General features: G+C 41.3%; 1 protein-coding gene across 3 annotated transcripts in view; it reads left to right on the forward strand.

Annotated features, from left to right (window-relative positions):
* FGD5 (FYVE, RhoGEF and PH domain containing 5) overlaps positions 1-23,125 on the forward strand; it is a 197,480-nt gene that overhangs the window by 155,162 nt on the left and 19,193 nt on the right. For all 3 annotated transcript variants that reach the window (XM_054978381.1, XM_054978379.1, XM_054978380.1), the window contains exons 11-14: positions 3,805-3,876; positions 5,532-5,600; positions 17,566-17,649; positions 20,457-20,536. In XM_054978381.1, the coding sequence (XP_054834356.1) occupies positions 3,805-3,876; positions 5,532-5,600; positions 17,566-17,649; positions 20,457-20,536 (305 nt within the window). The remainder of the gene's footprint in view (positions 1-3,804; positions 3,877-5,531; positions 5,601-17,565; positions 17,650-20,456; positions 20,537-23,125) is intronic.

Here is a 23,125-nt window from a genome sequence, read left to right on the forward strand (position 1 = left end):
CCCCAATCCAGGCCCCAATGGGCCCAAAATGGCCGAGAGTCAGGTGGGCGGGGCCACCTGACGTGACCTCTTTGGGGACCTGCTGGAACTGCATTCCTGTGTGTTCCCCCTCGAAATGAGCCCTGAACAAATGGATACCACTGGTATCTATCTGTGGTATCTATCTGTAAAATGGTATCTATCTGTGTGATTTTTCACTAAAGCAACACTTTGGCTTGGATCCTACCTGTAATTTCTGCATCCACAGATTCCCCCCTCCTACAGCAGTCCCAAATTCTCCCCAAACTGCTACTTCTGAGGGATGGGGTCCCCCATGAGGATTTAGGAAGAGAAATCAGAGGTCTTCTGGAGGAGAGAGAATGGGCAGAAATCATACACACTACATCATCCCCTGCTTGTCCACAGAGATTCTAGGACTGATTCAAGCCAGCTAAAAGAAGTGTCTGCTGAATAACAAAAATTCCATAGATGAAGTACAGATAATATTAGCATATATTTTATCTTCAAAGGAAATGACGAAATTTTTAAAAGATAACTATTCATAGAGGGTAGATTTATCAACACTCATCAGCCATGATGGTTAAAATATTTGTTTATGTGGAATGAGAATTCACCAAGAAATCTGACACCATTAAAACTTGAATCCTGCAAGTTAAATTGGGAAGTTTGACACCATCTCCCAAGGACTTAACAAAGACCTGGCATTCTTCAATCAATGTGGGTGTCCACTAACATAGCAAAGCCTGGGAACCCTTAGCCATTAAAAGTTTTAAGGAGTTTAACAAAATTTGGGAAATTAGATTATCTCAAATAATTCAACTTGTGAATTGTCTATGAACTCTCTTTCACTACATTTGAATTTTATATAATTGAATCTCCTTTTATACTGTATGCTTTTCATGGCCCTTGGACCCTGCTGTTTTTTTTAAAAAAATCTTCATAACCTCATAAATGTCTGACTAGTCAGTTCCTGCTACGTTCAAGTGGGCTGTAGGTCTTGAAAGCTTATGCTAAAATAAAAAAGGCAGTAAACCTCTGAGAATGCATAGGCTTGGATCCTGTGACATTGAGCTTCTTTCTGACTGCTGCGGAGGCTTTCCACTTGCTTCCTCTGCCTCTAGCACTTCCGCATGCCTAAGGGCTCCTTGAAAAAAACATTGATTTTTAAATCAAAATTATTAAAAACATTGATCTTGTGCATGCAGAAGTTCTAGTGCCAGAGGAAAGCAGCGCCACAGTGGAAAAAAGTTGCACAGCTGGAAAGAAGTAGAAGGGAAACAGTATCATAGGATACAAGCCAAATAGAGGCAGAATTCTGTGCCTTCATGGCAGCTTGTGGGCTTCCTGCAGGCACCTGGTTGACTACTTTATTGATCACAAATTAAAACGGTGGACTACCATGACTGTTCCCAAGCATACACACTGATATTTAGAAGCGGACACCTTTTTTAAAACATAGAAATAAAGGGCTGGGGAAAGCATAGAGATAAGGGGCTGGGGAAAGGAAAGTTTAGGGAGGAAGAAAACAAACTTTATTTATTTCATTTACAGTCTCCTTTTCCCACAGAGACTCATACCAATGGCAACTCCCCATGAAACAGCACTTTCTCTCCCTCTTCCTTCTGCTCCAATCCTAAAAGTACTTAAGGAGTTTTGAACCATTTTACAAGGTGTATGTAAAAGCACAGTGTAATATAACAAAGAGATAGGGAAAATGCTATCAAAAAGCTTGAATTCTTGGATGACTTTCAAGTGAAGGAAAGATTTTTTAAAGGAAATTACAGGTCTTTCTTTTAAGTAATGAACTGTTTAATTTGCCTATTAAAATAATTATTACTTCCCAGTTCAGGGAAGAATTTTCTCTTTAATTAAGCTAGCAATTTCTCTCAATGGAATACTGACCAAAAAGGTATTCTAGGGGAAATAATTTTAAAAGCAAGTTTTATATCAAGAGGCCTGTATAGAGAATTGTCCTTATATTCGGTTTATACATTTAATTTGCTCAGTTTATCATATCAATTAGTTTATTTAGTTTTTTATTACTGGCCCTAAGCAAAATTTACTGGGCAGTCATGTTCTTTTTGAATTCTCTTTCATAGCCTGATTCTGCACATATTTCCTTGGAAGTAAGTTCCATTGTTTTCCAAGGGACTTTTCTAAAGTAAGTGTACAAGCTCGCAGTCCTGCTCTCCGAAAAAGCCATCTGTCATGAAAGGAGCATAGGCCTTTTTATATCAAACTGGCCAGTGATTCACTGTTTCACAAACTAGCCTGTGATTCACCTTTTCAGCCTGGGAAACCAGGGAGGGTGGGGCAGTAAACACCATTTGCTCTAACAGACATCCTGGAATGGATCAAGGGATGTTGTTCTAGTCTTTTGGTACCATCATATGCATGAGAGACATAGACGACATGACAATGGGCCGGCTCACCATGAGAGATTGGTTTTAAGGGAGGGAACTCCCCCCCCCTTGAGAAACAAAAGTACAAAAAGCCTTGGCAGCCATTCGTATTTGTGGTTCTGGGGATGGAAAATGGAAGGTCCCGAGGGCGGGCTTGCCTTCACCTTCTCAAGTGCTGGACTCCCATCCCCTGTGGGGGATTCCTTGGATACTATTTGGTAACTCCAAATGGACAGTTAGAGATTAGACCTTTGGATTTCTTTTTTTCTTTCATTAGCTGTAACTTTGTATGCTGCTCCTTCTATATATATTCTTGTGCTCTATGTATTTTAATAATCTAGTGTAGTACAATAAAGACTTTTTTTGGTTAAGTCAAGCTGTGTCCAAGCCTCACCTATAAGGCCTTTGCTCAGCCACTTGCTAGAACTCTGCACATGCACAGAACCTCACTAGCTTCCCCAAACAGCTGCTGAAAAGCCAAGCCTGTTTCAGTTTGGGATGGTGGCAGCCTACTGGAGGAATCAAAGATCTTGAAGGAACTGAGAACCCTCTCCCTGGTCATAATACCATCTACCCAATTAAAATGTTCCAAGGGAATAGGGAACTATGCCAGAAGAAAAAACCTGGAGTGTCAGGAGACCGTCTGTACCAATGTTGCAGTTGTAATGAGAGTAATTCGTATAAAACTCATCCCTTTCCTATTCAAAAGCCATCCAACATTGTCGTTTTAATTGGAACATGGGTCTCATTATATTAAGTTTAGATACTGTACTATGGGGAATTGCACAGTTTGCCAGGGCTCGTTGATTGTGTCCAAGCAGTTCAGCACAGGTAGGCAGTTAATAGGGTCAGACTCTGGTAATGAGCTCCTTGATCTCAGCAAAGCATTTGGAAAGGAGGCTTGGTTTCATTATGCATTTACAACATAACCTTTAAGACCACAGCTACAAATCTATTGCTTCTGCATCTAAAAAAAAACCCCTCAAACAATTCCATCACTGGTAAACTAAACTAAAAGGTGATTTCACTTGCCCTTAGCAATTATGTAGTGGCAGGAATTGGTTGAAAAAGAGGGATATTTATTTTAAATCTGTTATGTAAATTAGTAGTCGATTCTATCCTTCAGGAAAAGTGGTCTTACATTTCAAAGCCAAAAGAAAATATCCCATTAAAAGTCTATTTATATTACTAAAAGCACTGGAATGCCAAGCCTTTTAAAATCATGCACGGTGTGAATTATTCCAGCATTCCCTATGCCCATCTCTATGTGGGATGGAGGGAGGGTAGGCCCAGCCTAATAATGACAACAAGAGGCTTCTTATCTCTTGGACAACATACTGAAAGTTTAATCATATTCTAAGAATTGAAAATTCAACAATAAATGGTTATTTTTCTGTCCTAGGAAAATTTGCAGAAGTTGGTGCATATAGAACACAGTGTCAAGGGGCAGAGCAACCTCCTCCAGCCAGGAAGGGTAAGTTCTGTTTGGGCTTGGCACCTCTGATGATAGGTTTGCCAACTTTTTTATTTAGCATGTTTCTTCTGCCCATAATGCCTGTGTAACAGGTACAAATTTAGCAACTGAGGCAATCAATGTTCTCTTCCTGCCTGCAAAAAAGTTCCACAGTTGATTTTCTGCATGCTGTGCAGTTTTTAGGGTGCCAGAGATTTTCCAGGGAAAAAATGAGAGTCATCAACTCCTAACACTGCTAGATGGCCATCTGACGGCAACACGTATTCTGTGAACCTAAGCAGATCGTGAGAGGGAGGGTAGGAAAGGTTATATCATTGCTTACTTCTCATGGTCCCAGGATAAGGCCGATCGCCACCTTGGGGTTAGGTAGCAATTTTCCCCAGGCCAGTTGGCTAGGGATCCTGACTGTGTTTTGCCATTTTCTGGGCATGGAGCAGAGGTCACTGGGGGTGTGAAGAGGGGGGTAGTTATGAATTTCCTGCATTGTGCAGGAAGTTCGACTAGATGACCCTAGAGGCCCCTCCCAACCCTATGATTCTATGATTCTAATGTTCACATACGCACATGTTTATGTTGTTTGAGTGTGGTTAACACATATAGCTGTATTCAGGATAGATTGAGTTCTTTGTTACTGAAGCAAAGAACCCAACTAGAGATGATGGAGAAGATTCATGGTCAGGATCTCCTGAGTTGGCCTCATGGCCTCTTATTTCACAGCATTTTATTTCATTACTAATTAAGGGAGTGGTGCTGGGAAGGGACTCTATCTAATACATTTGTGTCCTTACGTTCCTCTAGGGAGCTCTAGGCAGTATATGTTATTCTCCCTTCCTCATTTTATCCTAATTACAACCCAGTGATGTAGGCTAGGCTGTGAGAGAATGACGAGGGCTGCATCTGTGGTTTGCTGGATACAGTGCTATCATTGCGCTATGGTAGTCGTTCGCAGCTGCATTTTCCCTTGCAGACAACCCAGCTTCATTGCAAATGATCACTATAATGCATTGATAGTGCAGTATCCAGCATTGTGTGGATGTATATGAGTATTCATGAACACATGAAGCTGCCTTACAGTGAATTAGGCCATTGGTCCATCAAGGTCATCAAGGCAGAGGCTCTCCACTGTCTCAGGTAGAGGTCTTTCACATAATCTACTGCCTGGTTCTTTTTAACTAGAGATGCTGGGGATTGAACCCGAGACCTTCTACATGCCAAACAGATGCTCTGCCATTGAGCTATAGCTCTCCCTATTCAGTGAGCTTTATGGGAGAGGAAGGATTTGAACTCCACCTTCCCAGTTTCCTAGGTCAACATTCTTACTACTCCTTTTTTCTATGCTATTCCCCCAATCTAACCACTGCCTGGAAAAAAAATTCCATTAAACATTGAGGAAAAAATACAGGACAATTCTTGTCCTCCTCCTCCCAGAGGTCTTGGAGCAGCTTCAGGGGTGTTGGGGGATCTGTATCTAGAAAACGGCATAGAAGGGAAACATTAAGCACTCCTCTTCCCTAGCACTGCTTGCCTGACCAAATTAGCAGCTCTATGCAGTTGCTTTTACATTAAATCCCTTTTCATGTGATGAGCCACTGAACATGGAATAGTGTCCTCTAAAGACAGGATGTCCTCCTGAATGCCCCTGTTTGCTTCCTCAGGTGTTTCTTAAAGAAGGAACGCTAATGAAAGTGTCCGGAAAAAACAGGCACCCTCGACACTTGTTCTTGGTAAGGATACTTTACGTACTTATTTTTCTCCGGCTGGACACACACTTTACTGGATACCATATAGTTGTAATTGTTTTCCTGACTAGGAGGTAAATTATTATAATATGGCGCATTATTCAATCTCATGTGGAACCTACCTCTGTTGTATTGCGGTCATAAGTGGTACTCATAAGTGAAGTTTGGCAACGAAACCTGTTAATTGTCCTACAAACGTGACTTCTAAATGATTGGTCAGAAGAAACTACTCTCTTGGTGTTAGTATTGTTTCAGTGCCAAAGCGCTCAGGTGATCTTATTGTTTCAAGCAAGGCATCTTAGTTTATCTGAGTCAAGGCTTAGTTCTGGAACCTGTAAGGGAATAAGAATGTAAAGGGCAGTGTGTGATCTCAAATCAATGAGTGCTATTTGCCACAAATACGGATGGAAGGGTTTCCAGGCACAATACATTCTCATGCAATACTGTTCTTGTCAGCCCTCTTCCCTGCCTCTGTTATTTATTTATTTCATTTATAGTCCACTTTTCATGTTGCAACTGAAGGTGGACTACATAGTTAAAAACAATGCCACAGAAATAGATTAATAGATACCACAAACAAAGCAATAAATGATGGATTATAAAATCAGACAATGTGCTGGAAAACTGTATGATACATACAGTAAAGTAGGATTACAAAACTGGAGAACAATGCAACAAAACAATTCAATACATGCAACGAATACAGCAGTATAAAATAAACAGTGAACAATGCAATGAAGACTGCCTAGTAGGGGTGCCAGGTCCTCCAGGGGCCAAATGGGGGGGAACAGAGTGTTTGGGGGCAATTTTTAGCAAATTAGCCCTTCCACATAGCCCCTCTGCATCGTGCCAAAAAATGACATCATTTTCCTGCGCAACGCAGAAGCACATGTGTGTCTCTGCCCAGGCGCCTTTCCCTCTGCTGGCCAAGTGAGTGGAGGTGCGGGGACAGGGGCTTAAGAGCAAGGGATATCTGTCTCTGGGGGGAATGGCATCCCTGCTACCTAGAATTTCACTAACAATAACTATTGTGGGAGCTTTCCTGATCTTGTCAAGCAGGGCGTTCACTTGGAAAATGCAACACAGAAAGCAGAAGTGCAGGCAGCTCTAATTGATAGCCAATACAATGACTACAGAATAGGTTTAATGTGCTACTCTGTTTAGCTCTTCATAGCAATCAAACTGTGGCAGTGAAGCAGTAGTGAGAGTTGTAGACCAAGCCCATGTATGTATGTGCTGTCAAGTCGCAACCAGCTTTTGCCAACCCCAAGAAGGGGCTTTCACGGCAAGTGAAAAGTAGAGGTTTGCAGTTGCATTCCTCTGCAGAGTCTTCCTTTGTGGTCCTCATCCAAGTATCAACCATGCTTACCTTCCAAGATTGGGCAATACCAGTTTGGTGTAGTGGTTAAGAGTGGCAGGACTCTAATCTGGAGAACCAGGTGTGATTCCCCACTCCTTCATTTGAAGCCAGCTGGGTGACCTTGGGTCAGTCACAGGCACTTTCTCAGCCCCACCCACTTCAGGGGGTGATTGTTGTGAGGATAATAGTAACATACTTTTAAACTACTCTGAGTGGGTGTTAAGTTGTCCTGAAGGTTGGTATATAAATCAAATGGTGTTGTTGTTACGACTTTGCTCTCCTTCCCAGACCTAGCCTAAGATCGGATTCTAATTGTTAAAGTTTGTCCTTGCCATCAAAGGTGTAGAATGGAGTCCCTGATATAGGTAAAGCAAAGCATGCACTGAAATGAGAGTAAATATATAATTGGAGAGCTATGAGGCAGCAGTTCTAAATGAGACACAACTTTGGGCTTCTGCTGAAAGTGGTGCAGCTCAGATTGAAACTTGCAGTTAACTGCAGGGGGGAGTATCCCTTGACAGCTGGAGATATCATAGAAGCCAGTTCTTGGGCCTTTAATAGACACATGAATATATATACCAGTGACAGTTTCTTCTGCTTCCTTGCCAAAGATGGAATAGCAAAGTCAGGCACATACATTGTTGTCAATCTGCCGGAGCCAGACTGAAAAAAAGAAACAGAATCAAGCTAAATGGAAAATAGCAGGATCACTTGATCTCATGTTTGTTTGTTTTTTAGAAAAATGCCTGCAAATAATGAAACCAATTAAAATAAAACACATGAAGAACTTATGTGGTGTTTCCCAGCACCATCGGGTGAACTTAAAAGGCACTGAAAGTTTTCTAGGGAAGTTGCAATCTGAGTAGCTATAGCTGATCTACATAGTAAGTAAAATTCCTTGCATAGAAAGTGCAAGGAGTTTTAGACAGACATCAGGCTGTGGCTACAAGCCAAGGGAGCATTTTCCGAGTGGTATTATTTGATATAATACAGTCAGAGTAAATATGTTTGCTAGGAATAAATAACCACTGAATTCATGGGGCTTACCTCTTTGCAGCTATGGTTCAGGTTGTAGCCCAGAAGGAATTTCAATATCCTCTGCATTCAATGTCTTTCCAAACTTCTTTTATTTCACAATAAATGTGCAATCGTTATTTTTTTCAAACTCACATAAGATGGTCTGTATAGAGGTTGCATGTCATTTTTTCCATTGAATTGGCCCCATTAGTTCATTGACCACAGAGAGTTCCACAAATACATATATGCCGTGTGCTTTGTAGTTGGAGACTCAGCAACTTCGGCTACTTAAAATGCAATCCTAAGCAGAGTTCTGCTTAGTAACTCTGCTTAGGATTTCATTGTTATTCTCTGAAAAAGAGAATCCAGCGTCCAGGCACGGGACTCAGGAAATAGGCAGGCACCCACTGAAACAGAACAAACATCCTGCCAGGATACACCAGCTTCTCAGTACCAGACAACTCTGTGGCCGTGAAGTATGCCCAACCCCCTTATTTAGAACTAAGATATTCCACACTGTATTCCTCTTACCAATTAATGTGGTAGTTCTCCTTTGCATACAAGTACAGGGGACATCTGGAGCTAGCAGTGCAAATTGTGGGGACAAGTAGGGCCATTAGATGTGGTGACTTCCTCCACTGTTGCCCAAGACCTGAGTGACTGTCCCTTGGCAAGTGAACGTTCCCTGATCCACACTAGATTTGTGGGTGCGAGTGTAGCCAGAATGCTCTACCATCCAAAAATGACTTGGGAAGAAGGGATTTCGAAAGACCTCCCATTTTTTTCTTATCTTTCCTCTATGTGGCTTTAGGAGGGGGTTAGAGATCTCCAGCTCTATGCTTCTTTTAAAGCCTATGCAGAATTCCTTCTGCAGTCCACAGTTCTTTGCATGCAACAGCTGCCCACTTTCAACTATCTGCATGTTCATCTGAGAAACTAATGTTGTCCTGCTGCGTTGGAGAGGGTAGAGTAAGTTTAGAAGGGAGCCCAAGTTCAAAAGTTTTAGCAACACTAAGTAAATGTCAATTTTTGGTAGTTTTGTTTTTGCTTTGCCCATTTAAAATTGTCAGCTTTGGGGATAGGAAAAATGGGTTGTCGTATGTACGTGTCCCCTTACTACTTCTGAGTTCTTGAAAAAGCAGGGGCCGTTCATCAAAATAAGTAAAATGAATGTATGCTGTTGTGGAAGTCACTTTACTGATGAGAGAAGTAATCACAGGGCTTTTTTTCAGCTGGAATGTGGTGGAACGGAGTTTCGGAACCTCTTGAAAATGGTCACATGGCTGGTGGCCCCATCCCCTGATCTCCAGACAGAGGGGAGTTTAGATTGCCCTCCGCGCCACCGAGCGGTGCGGAGGGCAATGTAAACTCCCCTCTGTCTGGAGATCAGGGGACAGGGCCACCAGCCATGTGACCATTTTCTCCAAGGGCAACCAACTGAGTTCCACCACCTCTTTTCCCAGAAAAAAAGCCCTGAGTAATCACATGTGCAAACATGTTGCCAAGTGCTAGCAGAATGGACTGTCTTGTACACATCAATAGTATTGCTGTTTCTGGTGGTTTCCTGACAGTGTGATTCAGTGTGCATGTTCCCTGAATCCAATTACTGCTTGTGTGGAGTTGAAGCCTCATTTGAAAGAATGTCAGCTTGCTGCATCTGGCACCCTCTCCTCTTTCGCATTGTAACTTCTTATTCCAAATTCTTCTCTCCTCTCACATTTCTTCTTGTGTGTTCCTTCAAGCTAAATGTTACCTTTCACTCACACGTCTCAGGATTTTCAAGCAAAGGCTGCTTTTTGATAGGCGTGGAGGACTGCCATCTTCTGGAAGAATATATGTTATACCAGTTTTAGACATCAGGAAATGGAAACTAATTGAATTTTGGAAAAAAATGTTTACTATTTGCTCTTGCATACCCCCTAGACATTTTTGCACCCACTGAATTTGGTAGAATTTAGCAAAATGTTATTTTTGTAAATGAGAGAATTATCTCACAAGAATTTCTGGCTAATGGATATTAGTATGTTTGGATCAAATAATACTATGTTTTGTTGTACTGATTTTAATGAAAAATAAAAATTCAGTGAATCCTGTAATATTGTTGAGGACACATCATTTATGGCAGTAGTACAGAGTTACAAGGAATATTGGCTGTTGCTTAAAATGGCAGTCCTGTGTTTGTGTTCTCTCATATTTTATGTTTCAGATGCTTGTCTCTCTCATATCAGATATGTGGTTCTCTTAGTGTGTACGATTGCCATTTTGTGAGAAATGGGTAGTGTACGTATTTTGCAGCTTCAGTACAAGCTATATGAAAGCTAGATTTTTGATGTTACACATTTGTGCGTACCAAAGTTGCAAAATAGACACACTGCCTTTTTTACACAAAAAGGCAATCATGCATACTGAGAGGAACAGTCAAAGAGTGCTCTCCTGATACATGAAATAAGAATGCCAGAAATGTAACAGCTGAAAAAGGAGTAAAATAAGTGGCAACCACGCTGCTGTGACCATGTCTGTGGCCAACACTGTGGTTCCATTTTGTCTCCTCTGCCCATAGAGCAACCAAATGCCACCCCTGCCATTTCTGTACTGCTACCTCCTTTGACTTTCTTGGGGCTTCTTACGCTACCACTCTCTATTTGGCTGCTGTTCTCGTATGCCAACTCAGCCTTTTCTACTTTTGCCTTTTTGGGCCTCCTTGTACCAAGTTTGTTTGTTCTATTACTGCTGCCTGCTTTGTCTAGGGAGCCCAAACACTTCCTTCTGCTTGCTGTGTTCCTCTGTTTGCCTTCTTGAGGTGCCAAATGCCTCCCTATGACTGTTCTCCATGGTAAGATTTTTAATTGTTTATAAGACTGGGATTCTTTTCCCCATCTTTCTCAGATTTGGAAGATGAGATCCCATAGGTAAGGGGAACAGTCACTAAGAATTTCATCCCAATTGGATGGAAACTGAAGGCCATACATCAAGAAACATGTTTTTCCATTGAAACCAACAAAAATCGAGATAACAACTAAACAAAGAGGGTTAATTATGAATGAAATGAAAATGAATAACTTTGTTTTGCATACATTGTAAGACATGCACAAAACCTGGTTAAATTGGAATCACCAGCACAGCAATCTTGCTCAGGTTGGTAGACAGCTTTCCAACCAGCGTATCGATGATGTACAGAAGAGCTGCTATTAACCTAGTATAACTTTGGTCCTGGCATCAACCACCCATGCACTTCTTTTGTGTAGACACTATGGATACCACACACATTGTTAGCCTTACCATCCCCCAATCTGGCAAACTGCAATGTTAATCTGAATTTCAGAGTAGCAAATCATTGTTAGTGAGGAGTTAGAAAAGATTGTATGCACATTTTCTTAAATGTAAAGACAAAACAGATGGGAAATAACTGTAATGGGCGATTAACAAACAAAAGCATCATTAATGTTTAATAAAACAGGGAAACTGATCATGGCTACCATAGCAACAGTGTGCACTTGGGTGGCTTCCTTAATCATCACCAACCATAGAATGTCTTGGGCTTTATGAAAATATTTCATATAAATAAAATAAGCAGAATTCATAGCCAAAGAGGAGCTATAGTGCATGCTGGGAAGAGCCTGACAATGCTTCACATGAGTTAATTTTGGGGTTGGTAGAGTGTCCTTCATTAGCTGCCTTTTTTGTGACCTGGAATGACCCCAAACTAGTGGCTACATGGAGAAACAAAGGAAGGGCATAACCTCGTCTACGATTCAGTAAGCTGAATATTTAAGGGATGCTTCAGCTCAGTTCTTTTCTATATTTTCTATACAGGAAGCATCTTCCTTTAGAGATGAAATTACTAACTGTATGTGTGGGGAATTAGTAACAAAAATGATTATCTTCTTGTGGCATTAGTTCTTACACACCCATATTTAAACTTTAAAAAGCTCACATAGACACACAACCAAGTGATATTCATTTCAATGAAATCCAGTTTTTTTAATTTGCTAAGATTTTCCCACCAACCAAGTTCAGAGAGGCTGTAATGAATTTGTCTCTATGGGTATGTTCAGCCCTTGTTAAACTGGGATTTATAATGAGATTGGAACAATGCGGGAGGGTCACTGTGATGATTAGATTTATGTTGGCAGAGGTGATAATTTATGAAGCAATAAATAAATGATACAAAACTTTCTGAACAAGCCATTTTTCACCTCGTTGTACAGTTGCTGAAGCTGGAAAAGTAAATGTGAGACAAATCCCCCCCCCCATTTCTTTGTGCTATACTAATTGATGCGGCATAATCAGGGGGGTTTGCGGGGGCTGGATTAGTGTCTGATATGGATGTGGACTCTAACAAAAAGCCCAGAGACTTATGACAGGAATGGATTATAGTGATCTGCCGCTCTGCACTAATGTTTTGAGAATGTGTGCTTTTTATATGGGTCCAGGTATTCCTGTTTAAAGAATTGATCTGCAAGTTACAGAATTAGAAAACCTCCCTGAGGGCTGGCAACAGTTACCAGTCAGAACTGGCAGTTTTTGGAAACAGATATCTAACAAACTTAAGCCGGGAGCTATGCACTCCCCAAAATGTGCACCCCCCCCCCCGGACTACAGTTGAGGATTATATGCAAAAAATTACTCAAAAAGAATTAGAATGATAAGTAATATGCTGCCAAGATTGTGTTAAGAAAAGTAAAATATGACCATTGTCATGCAGTCATTTAGAATCTGCTGAATAGTGAGTTATGAATGATACTGAGATATTTGTTATATAGGATCCACAGATAGCAGTTCAGTAGTGCAACAGCTATTGATTTCATGACTGTATAGAAGGGCATTCAGGTAGCCTGTTTCAGCAAGATGTGAGGCTCAACTACATGTTAGAGTTAGCTGCTGGGATTACTTTATCAAGGGGGTAGGAAAGACAAACTGAAAAACTTGAATGCTTTCCCTCCTGATGTTTGCCTACTGGAGCAAAAAGCCACCCCATACTTGTCTTTATCTTTACTGGGGAAAACCTGCGGATACCCATATTCCTGGTAGCTAAATTTGTAAAAAAATTAAAATAAATTAAATTTTAACTTGTAATGTCAAGTTGAGCCGTAAAATCACTGCTAATACTTACTTTGCTGCTAGTTGCTGATCTCTATGACTGCCAAATCTCAAAAACAGTGGGAATACTAATTTTATTTACATTATTTACAATCTGCCTTTCTCCTTGAGACTCAAGGCAGATTACATAGTGTAAATCAAACAGGATGGGGCGTCCAATAAAGAGTTCAAAAGGATTTGGATTGTAGAAATCAGGTACCAACCAGGAATCTGAAACAGAGCTGAAACAAACCTGATAACAAAGCATAAGCATATAAACATGGCATGTTAAACGATGCAAAAATTACATAGTAGGAGCATACCTACAGTGAGAGACAGACCATAATAATATAGTCCACAGTCCCTATCAATTTATGAATGCAATTTTATAAACCATTTTGGTACAGAACAGCCCTGTTACTTGTGTAACAAAAAGCTCTCCTGAACAACTCAGCTTTGCAGAAAGCCAGGAATGTGGGAGTCTTCCTACCATCAGACAGGCCATTCCATTAGGTGGGGGCCAACAAAAAGAGAGAGAGAGAGAGAGGAGATCCAGCAGATATGATGGATCAGGGCCATGAAGGGTTTGTATGTGATAGTCAATACCTTGAATTGAACCTGGTAACTGATGGGCAACCAATGGAGGGACTCCAGAATGAGACTAATATGCATGCTCCTCCTAACTCTTGATAATAATTGAGCTGCAGTATTCTGTACCAAGTAGAGTCTCCTAGTTGACTTCAAGGGGAGACCTATGTAGAGTGCATTATAGTAGTCTAGACTCATTTTTGCCATGCCAGTGACTAGATCGGCTCTGTGAATGTAAGGGGCTGTCTTCTGGGGTAGATGGAGTTGGAAGAAATAATTTTTTGCAGCTGCATTACCTTGCTTCTCTAACAGTAGTCCTGGATCCAGTGTAACCCCCTAGGCTCTTGACCCAAGTCAGAAAGGGTCAGCTGATCCCCACTGAAACTGGCAAGCATAATGTCCTTCAAGGCATCAGCCTTCCCAGCCAGCATCACTTTCGTCTTGTCTGGTTTCATTTTCAATTTACTCTCAGCCATTTGACCACAGGAATCAGGCAGCCGCTCATGATCTCTACTACATCACCAGGGGATTTACAGAGATGTAAAGCTGAGTGCCTTCAGGAGAAATTCCAAAACTACAAATAATTTATCTTGAAGACTTTTCGTAGAGGTTGAATAGCATGGGGGATAAGATTGCACCTTGTGGAACCCCACAGAACAACTCCCACGCTGAAGATAGCTAGTCTCCAACAGCAACCTTTTGAGTCAATTCCATGAGGAATTATTTAAACCAGTCTAAAAATATCCTCTGATACCTACTTCTGCCTTCAAATACCTTAATAGGATGGCCTTATCTACAGTATCAAAGGCTCCAGACAGAACAAGGAAGCAGAGGCTTTGTATACATTTGTGCCAAGATTATCAGCTAAAGCCACCAGAGCCTTCTCTGTCCCATAGCCCAGCCTGAAACTAGAGTGAAAAGGGTCCAGAGCACAAGAATTATTCAAGAAACCTCTAGTTGGTCTGCTACTGCTCTCTCAATCACTTTGCCTGGAAAGGGCAGATTAGGGACTAGGTGATAAATGACCACATCATTTTGTGAAGGGAAGGTTTTTAAAGTAGCAGACAGATTGCTTCTTTGAGTAACCAAAGGAAGGTTTCCTGAGTTAGTGTCTGATTTATGGTAGGCATCAAGGTCTTATTAATGTGGTCCTTACATGATTTTAACAGCCAGGATGAGTAAGGGTCTAACCAGGGCTGGCGCCACCATTGAGGCAGTGAGGCAGGGGCCAGAGGGGGCGTGCCAGGGGTGGAGGTGCATGCCACAGAACTGGCGTGCCTGGCCTGCAGCTGCTGATGCAGCCGGCCAGCCCTGCACCACCACTGCCACACGCCCCCAGCTGGGTGCAGCAGCTGTGGGTCAGGCCGGCAGGTGGATGGGGCGGCGTGCGGAGCACAGGCAGCCTCCTCACGCCGCCCCAGCCACCCTCCAGCCAATGGGCCCGGCTTTGCTGTGTGATGACATCATCACATGATGATGTCATCATGCAGTCCGGGGGTGCACGCGTGCACTGTGCACGCACACACAGGAGGGTGGCCACAGGCTGGTGCCGGCAGTGGGTCTAACACACAAGCGGTGGACTGTATTGATCACAGGATCCTGGCAAAATCTATCACTGTAACTGGGTCAAAATGGTTCATAAGCAGAGCAAATGATGTATTAAACATTTCTTCTGCCTGGTCTATATTACATCTGGCATCTGGATCAGAGCATGTGTGTGTTTTTTATCAGCAAACAACCTTGCTCAGATTTCACAGCTAATTGTTCCTGAGACAGTAAAGGTTCATATCAAAGAGTTAGAAGATGTTGAGCTTCCTTAAACAACTGGGAGGGTCATGAACTGGCTGGTGTAATGGTTACAGAGAAATACCGTTTCTTTGCCACTATCACCACTACTTCATATGTCTTCCGCTGGGCTATATAACATGCTCTGTTGGATTCAGTATGAGTTTTCCTCCAGAGTCTTTCTAGACATCTTCTGACCCTTTTTAGGTCGCTGAGCTCTGCTTAAGTTCCTGATGTAGTTTAGGAGATCTCAAGGCCGCACTGGGCAATCCATGATCAGAATTTCTGAAGTATTTTTTTAACCTTAAAAAGCAGCCTTTGAGGGTTTGATTGGGGCCACAGTTTGTAGAGGGTTTAACTGTTTCTGCTCCCTGTGATGTGTTACTGATAGAAATCACTCCCCACTTTTTTTACTAAAAGAAGACAGGTGTCTGTCTTTTCCTATTATAGCATCATAGGGAAGTTGCTTTCTAATTGAGAAAATGGCAGTGAGGAAAGGGTTTTTTTAAAAAAAAAATTAAAAAAACCCTCTCCCTATACCTCACAGGTCATTCCTAATTTCATCCCCACCAGCTGATCATTGTTGAGAAAGTTTGGATATTCTACATAATTCAACACTCAAAAACTGATATTTTCAAAAAATATGTTCAAAAAATGCCACTTCTTGTTTGACTGAGCCCGCTTGTGGGAAGAACGAGTTAGAAATGTAATAAATAATAGGATTGCCAGCTCTTAAACTGGTCCCTCTAGCTGTCCATTTAAATATCAGTTTGTTCTGCAGCAATTATTATGTGATTCAGTTTTATGCCATTCCATTTTCACACATTAAGCCTCTGTTAAAGGGACAAGACATTTTTCTCCTGGCCAGTTGGTAAGCTTGTGCTCAACAGCTGTCTTAATTAAGGTGTTGCCATACAGTATTCCCTAGGAACTACATGAAAGGCTAAATTTGTGCTTGTTTTAATTAGGATTGATTAGGCACCACCGTGCTGTGTTAGCACTCTGGGGGAGCACACAGCCATTGAAGATTTTTGTTTAATTGTTGAAAAGAAAATTCTCAAAATGCCACAGACATTTGCAGGGGGAGGTTCAACATAGTCTTGGGACCTTTCTCTGGCAAACCCCTTCCCCTAAATGTGCTGACAGCAGATAACATAGATAACAATCCTAAGCAGTTCTGTTCAGAAAGTACGCCCCATTTCATTCAGTGGAGCTTACGCTAAGGAAAGTATTCTTAGAATTGCAACCATAATATATTTGAGATGAAATGTTAACGTAATATATGTATTATATGTTTTAATATGCAGTATTTTTAATTAGGCAAAATAATTACAACTGAATGTTGGTGCATTACCTAAACAAATAGACTTCCTACTTTCAGGTGGGTAGCCTTGTTGGTCTGTAGTAGAAGAGCCAGATTTGGGTCAAGTAGCAGTTTAAAGACCAGCTAGGGGCTCTGACTCACAAAAGCTCATACCCTGGAAATCTAATTTGGTGTAGTGGTTAAGAGCAGCAGGACTCTAATCTGGAGAACCAGGTTTGATTCCCCACTCTTCCACTTGAAGCGAGCTGGGTGTCCTTGGGTCAGTCACAGCTCTCTCAAAGCTCTCTCAGTCTCACCCACCTCACAGGGTGATTATCATGAGGATAATAATAACACACTTTGAAAACTACTCTTCAGTGGGTGTTACGTTGTTCGATTTCTATACCTGAAGAGCAGTACATAAATCTAATGTTGTTGTTGTTGTTAGTAGGTCTTTAAGGTGTTTCTGGACCTGAGGCTTCCTATTTGACACTATCCTTAAGATCAAAGGTGAAATGTAAATGGACACAACCTTCTTTGCCAACTAACCTTATGAACCAACATGTGGGGTCCCAGGACAATTTGCACATACCCATGGTCTCTTAAACCATCATCCAGACACTCTGTTATGTTCCAGCCTCTCCACCAATCTCACAGTTTCATCAATTCATATTCTTAACATCTTAATCAAAATTCAGAAATCAGGTCATTCTTTAGTAACAGCCCAGCCAGTTCATCAAGTTGTACTTGTACTGAACCAAGAATGAGGCTTGTAAGGCGTACTGCAAATAATTGATCTTCTCTTCCTCTTTTTACAGATGAATGATGTCCTGCTATATACATATCCCCAGAAGGATGGCAAGTATCGGTTGAAGAACACCTTGACTGTATCTGGCATGAGGGTAATACTAAACCCTTTCTTTTGTTTAAAAGCAGTATACAATAAGAAGCACTGAGTGAGAATATTTATGCCTGTTTGCTAACAGCATAATAAGACTGTTAGCAAACAGGCTGGTCATGAAAAATAATGTAAATTAAAATCAGGTTTCCTATTCAGTCAAGATTCTCAGTGGCCCTCATTGTGGCTACTGAGAGCTGTTTGGATGGTTTAGGGTCTGTTAGGGACACAAAGTAATAAAACAATTTGTGTTGCTTATTAATTGCCTAATCTTATTGATTGTATTGGCTTACACTGTGTAATCTCCACAGAATTTCCATGAAAAAGGTAAATTATAAATAAAATTAATAATTATAGTAGTAGTAGTAGTAAACATAACAATGTACAATATCTGATTGGACTTGGCAGTAGAGGAAGAAATAATACCCAAAAGGACAGGAAAGGGAGTGAATACTCGCACACTCTTCCCCAGTGCTTCCTTCTTTTACCACAACTGATTTACTTTATTAGGGGAGGGGCCGTGGCTCAGTGGCAGAGCACCTCCTTTTCATACTTTGCATACAGAAGGTCTGAGGCTCAATCTTTCCTTGAAAGAGATTTCAAAGGATCAGGTAGTAGGTGATATAAAAGATCCCTACACTGAAGAGCTATTACCAATCTGAGTAGTACAGAATACACACAGCAGATAGTACTGATATTGATAAAAGCCGGTAGAGTCACTCCATATATAAGACAGCTTTGTGTGTGTGTGTGTGCGCGCGTGCACGTGTGTTCATTATTTTACTTGTGAATTGATATGATTTGTTTATATTGTTAACTCCTTTGGGAGCCATGATCGTTACAAGGAGCTCTAAAAATACAGTTGTTAATAAATTTGAACAATTTAAGTTAAGATGATCTAATTTTCTTGTATTTTGTGAATATTATCCTTCTGTTAGACATCCTGCCTTATTCCCTTTCTCCTTCTTCCACTTTTTAAATTTTTGTTTTAAGGGATTTTTAAACAGAGAATGAGTCTACAGTTGAGAAATTAAAAGACTGGTTTTGGAAAATACTTTGGAAAACACTAAGCTTAAAGCAGAAGGCTTATGGTACCAGTTTAGTCTGTTCTCAGCAGAGCATAGATTGTTGCTTGTCCGAGCTTTACTGAATGGGTTGAAGTCTGTAATGATCACAATTTCTTTGGGCAAGTTGAGTCCAAATCCCACCTTTGCCATAGACTTGCTTTGTAGTCTTTGGCAAGTCCTTTAACTTCAGTTCCCCATTCATAGAACTAAAATTGTAATGATCTACCTATAGGGGTTATTGTGATGTTTTAATATGATAATTATTTAGGACAAAAAAAGAATCTTTTGTGAAAAGTGTAGGAACATGCTTATTGTTCATCATGCAGAGTGGGTATAAAATAACAGTTTTAATGATGTGTGTGTGTTATTAAAATTCCATAAGACTCAAAGTTCAATTTGCTTCAGCAAACTAACATGATGACTACCTTTCCAAATTGCATGTTGAAAGCCTCCTTGATACTACTACAGTGCAATTGGTGCCACACTGCTGCCAATCTATTATCTAGTAGGATTTGAGTCCTGTGGCACCTTATAGATCTACACGATCTTCAGAGGGTAAGCTTTCAAGAGTCAGAGTCCCTTCTTCAGACATGGGACACAGGAAGGGAGCTTTGACCCTCAAAAGCATACATTCTGAAAATTTTGTTAGTCTTTAAGGTGCCATTTGACCCCAATTCTGCTGTTTTACTGCGGACCAATAGGCTACCCACTTAAGCGATCTATCTTATTTTAATCAGGATTTGCCTCAGAGGTGGTAAATATGCTTCTCTTCTCCTCCATTTCACAACTGTTCTGGGAGGTAAACTGTGCTGAGAGGTGTTGACTGACCCACCCAATGAGCTTCATGAGCTTCATGAAGGGATTTAAAACTAGGCTCCCTAGTCTAACATTCTAACCATGTCACCACACTGACTCATATCACTCCTATGTTCATATAACAATTTCTGCTCATCTATTTGGGCTTCCATAGTGCCAGTGTATAGAATAGAATCACAGGGTTGGAAGGTACCTCCAGGCTCATCTAGTCCAACCCCTCCTGCACAATGCAGGAAATTCACAACTACCCCCCCCCCCACACACACACACCCCGGTGACCCCAGCTCCATGCCCAGAAGATGGCAAAACACCATCAGGATCCCCCGCCAAACTGGCCTGGGGAAAATTGCTTTTTGACCCCAAAGTGGCCATTGGCCTTACCCTGGGCATGTAAGAAGGGACCATGAGAACTAAGCACTGATGTACCCTTTCTGCCCTCTCTCTCATGATCTGCCTAGGTTCACAGCAGTAGTTAGAGTCAGTCTTCTTGATCTAGGACAAGGGAGACCTCTGTTCAAATCTCTACTTGCCATGCTGGGTGACATTGGTGTAGTCACTCTCTCAGCCCAACCTATATCACAGGATTGTTGTGAGGATAGAATGGATGAGAGAATGTTACATACTATCCTAAGCTTCTTAGTATTAGATCAGGTTAAAAATGCATTAGATGAAATGTTTCTTGCGTCGTTGCTTAACACTTAAGTAACACCCACCACCCGGAGAGGTCCATCATTTGCATGTTACATATACTCACAAGGAATCCCACAGATGTGAGTGGAAATGGTGATACCTTCTCACGTCTGGCATGGGAACAATTGCAGAAGCTTTGTAGGTGCATGAAAAGGGCATGTAAGTCTTTCCATTCTTTGAGCACTGGTTGGTGGTTTAATTTACCGCTTTCCTTCACATAAATGCCATTTCTTTTTAGGTCAGCCGTGTAGTGACAGAGAAGGCCCAGAATGTCCTGAAGATTGAATATGCTGAAAATTGCCTAACTCTATCAGCAAGGTATGTCACATCATACCATCATTTCTTTTTAAAGGCCAAACCTCTAGACCAGCGCAACAGCTCTTCAACACTGAACGGATATCTTTCTATTTTTAAACTCCATTTTATATCCATGAGTGTCTGGCTTTAAATAAGGGATTTGTTTTAAATGTAAGGCTCAGCAGACATAACTATATCAACATTTATAGTGAGCCAAAGGCTTCAACTGAGCACTTGAGAAGTTTTTAAATAGGGAGGGAAGAGTAGAAAATCTGTTTCTAATAGCCATACAGCCAGTTCCATGATCAGTACTCACTTTCTTCCTGTCATGCTTTGCCTTTTCCACTTCTTATAGCTTCATTTGTTGAGTCATTTCTTGAGGTAACTGAAAAGTTAATGAAAAGCAATATAATTGGCCATCTTGCCACCCTGGCGTTAAAGGTATTTTATAGTACTTAAATTATAGAAGAACAATTACAAACGTTATTGTTGGTGTATGCTTATATGTGGCCCAGGCTCATAACACTGGCTGATCGGAGATGGAGCTTTTCGGTGGCTGCAGGGAGGCTAGTGGCCTGCATCCCTTCATCCCAGCACTGTGGCCTTGCTTTGCGTTCAGGGCCAAAGGGAAAGAGCTTGCTCCCCCTTTCTTCTTTTCAGTCCAGCCCATTGTGACATCTCAGACCTGGGGAATAAATGGCTTTCTGTTTTCACCCCTTGAGTCTAACGCCAGCCCTTGTGATGGCTCTGGGCTGAATGGAAAAGAAAGCAAACCTATATCACTTTTTGCCTTATCTTTTGCGGGGCACTGGGCACTGCATCCTGAAAGCCCAGAGAATGTCATACTGACCTCTCCAGGATCTTGTTGCCTGCGAGATAAGGAATTAGTAAGAAAGAGGTAGGGAAAAAATCCTCCTTGCCCCACAAATTTGTTGCAAAGTCTCCTCTTTTGTGTGGTTTAAGCAAGATGAGGAGAGGACTTTGGAAGGCTCTCTCTGGTGCTTTAAGAAGCTCCTAGGTCTTTGTCCTTCTCAGTATCCCTTTTCAGTCATTACAGCTTTGGTGCTTGTACCTTGTGCACCAGGAGAGCACATTATGTGCAGTCCTCTGGAGATGCACAGCAGCCATTTTATGTGAATTGGTCAGTGTCCATATTTCCTGCCTCAGTATACATGGTAGGAGGCCCAGACTTTTTTTGTTGATATGCATATGTGCACTCCAGAACTGGAAAAATACTTGTGTAGTACTGTTCACACAAAATGGCAGTCACGTGTATCAGGAATTTGCTCCTAGCACACTCTCTTGGTATGTGAGGTAGGAGTTCCATCCTCAGTCATAACGACTGAAAAAGGCTTTTGAAAAAATAGCTTGGGTTACTCCTGTTGTGGAATGTTGGACCTCTAAAAAGGGGCAGCTACTGTAGTGCAATCCTGCCCTAAATGGAGTTCTACTCTGCTGCGTAAACAGAGGCCACTGGTCCTGACTTCTTAATTTAGATAATTCACTTGTACCCTCATTTCCTGCAGTTAAAGTGCTGTGCTTAAACATAGTCAAAGTTGAATATGCACATTATACAAGTAATAGGGGACTAATACCAAATATACAACCCTTCAGTGAGTCCCACCCCATCCCCGTTAAGGTCTGGAACAGCTTGCCTTCTTGTTATGCTGTTTCACAGACTCTGCTGTTCATCATTGGCTGATGGAGAAATGCATAATATAATGACTTCATGACAGTGGGTAAATTGTACTGCATATTTGAGAGGGGAAGAACTTAACATGGGACAGTTCTTAGTGGCAGCCTGGATAGTTACACCTGCTCTGTCTCCTGAACTATCTTTTGGTATGCTTGACTGCCCTGTTTGGTTTATCACCTTCCCATTGTGCCCTTTCTTTGTTTACAAGGTGATGCTTAAAGACATTACATTCTAGCAGGCTGTAGTGGTGCTTGGTTATGTTATTAAAGTCACTGGCACTCTAGGGAATCCTTGTAAAGTAGAAAGTGATAAGGAGCAAACTTTGCAATTAAATGCTTCAAATGAATCTGACAAAAGTCATTGACTGGAATATTTTTAATGGAAAGATCGTAGGGATGCACAAATTAAGTCCATTAGAAATGACTTTTAAAGAATTAGATGACCCCAGGATATAGGAAACCTATCAGTAAGCAGATTTGGCTGTGTATTTAGCATTTGTTCATCCTCTCATCATTGTTACGTAGCTATCTGGCTGGCAGCAGATTAACTCTTATGCAGAATGAGCATCATTGTGTTTAGGCTAAATAAAAAAGCATTGTGGCATCCTAAAGACTAACAAATATATTGTGGCATAAGCTATTGTGAGCTGGAGCTGTTTTGTCAGATGAATCTGACATGCATTTGACAAAGCAGATACTGGATCGCAAAAGCCGATGCCACAATAAATGTGCTAGTCTTTAGGATACCACAAGACTCTATGTTGTTTTGGCTGCAACAGGTAAACATTGGCTATCTCCTCTAGAATTTATCCTTAGCTGGTCCATCAGACACCCGACCACAATCAAGCAATGCCCCCATTACAACAGGACTTCAGATAATCTAGCAAGAAGTTATCCAGCTAGTAAAAGGCTGCT

Source organism: Eublepharis macularius, chromosome 4, assembly GCF_028583425.1.
Source record: "Eublepharis macularius isolate TG4126 chromosome 4, MPM_Emac_v1.0, whole genome shotgun sequence".
NCBI classification, from domain to species: domain Eukaryota; kingdom Metazoa; phylum Chordata; class Lepidosauria; order Squamata; family Eublepharidae; genus Eublepharis; species Eublepharis macularius.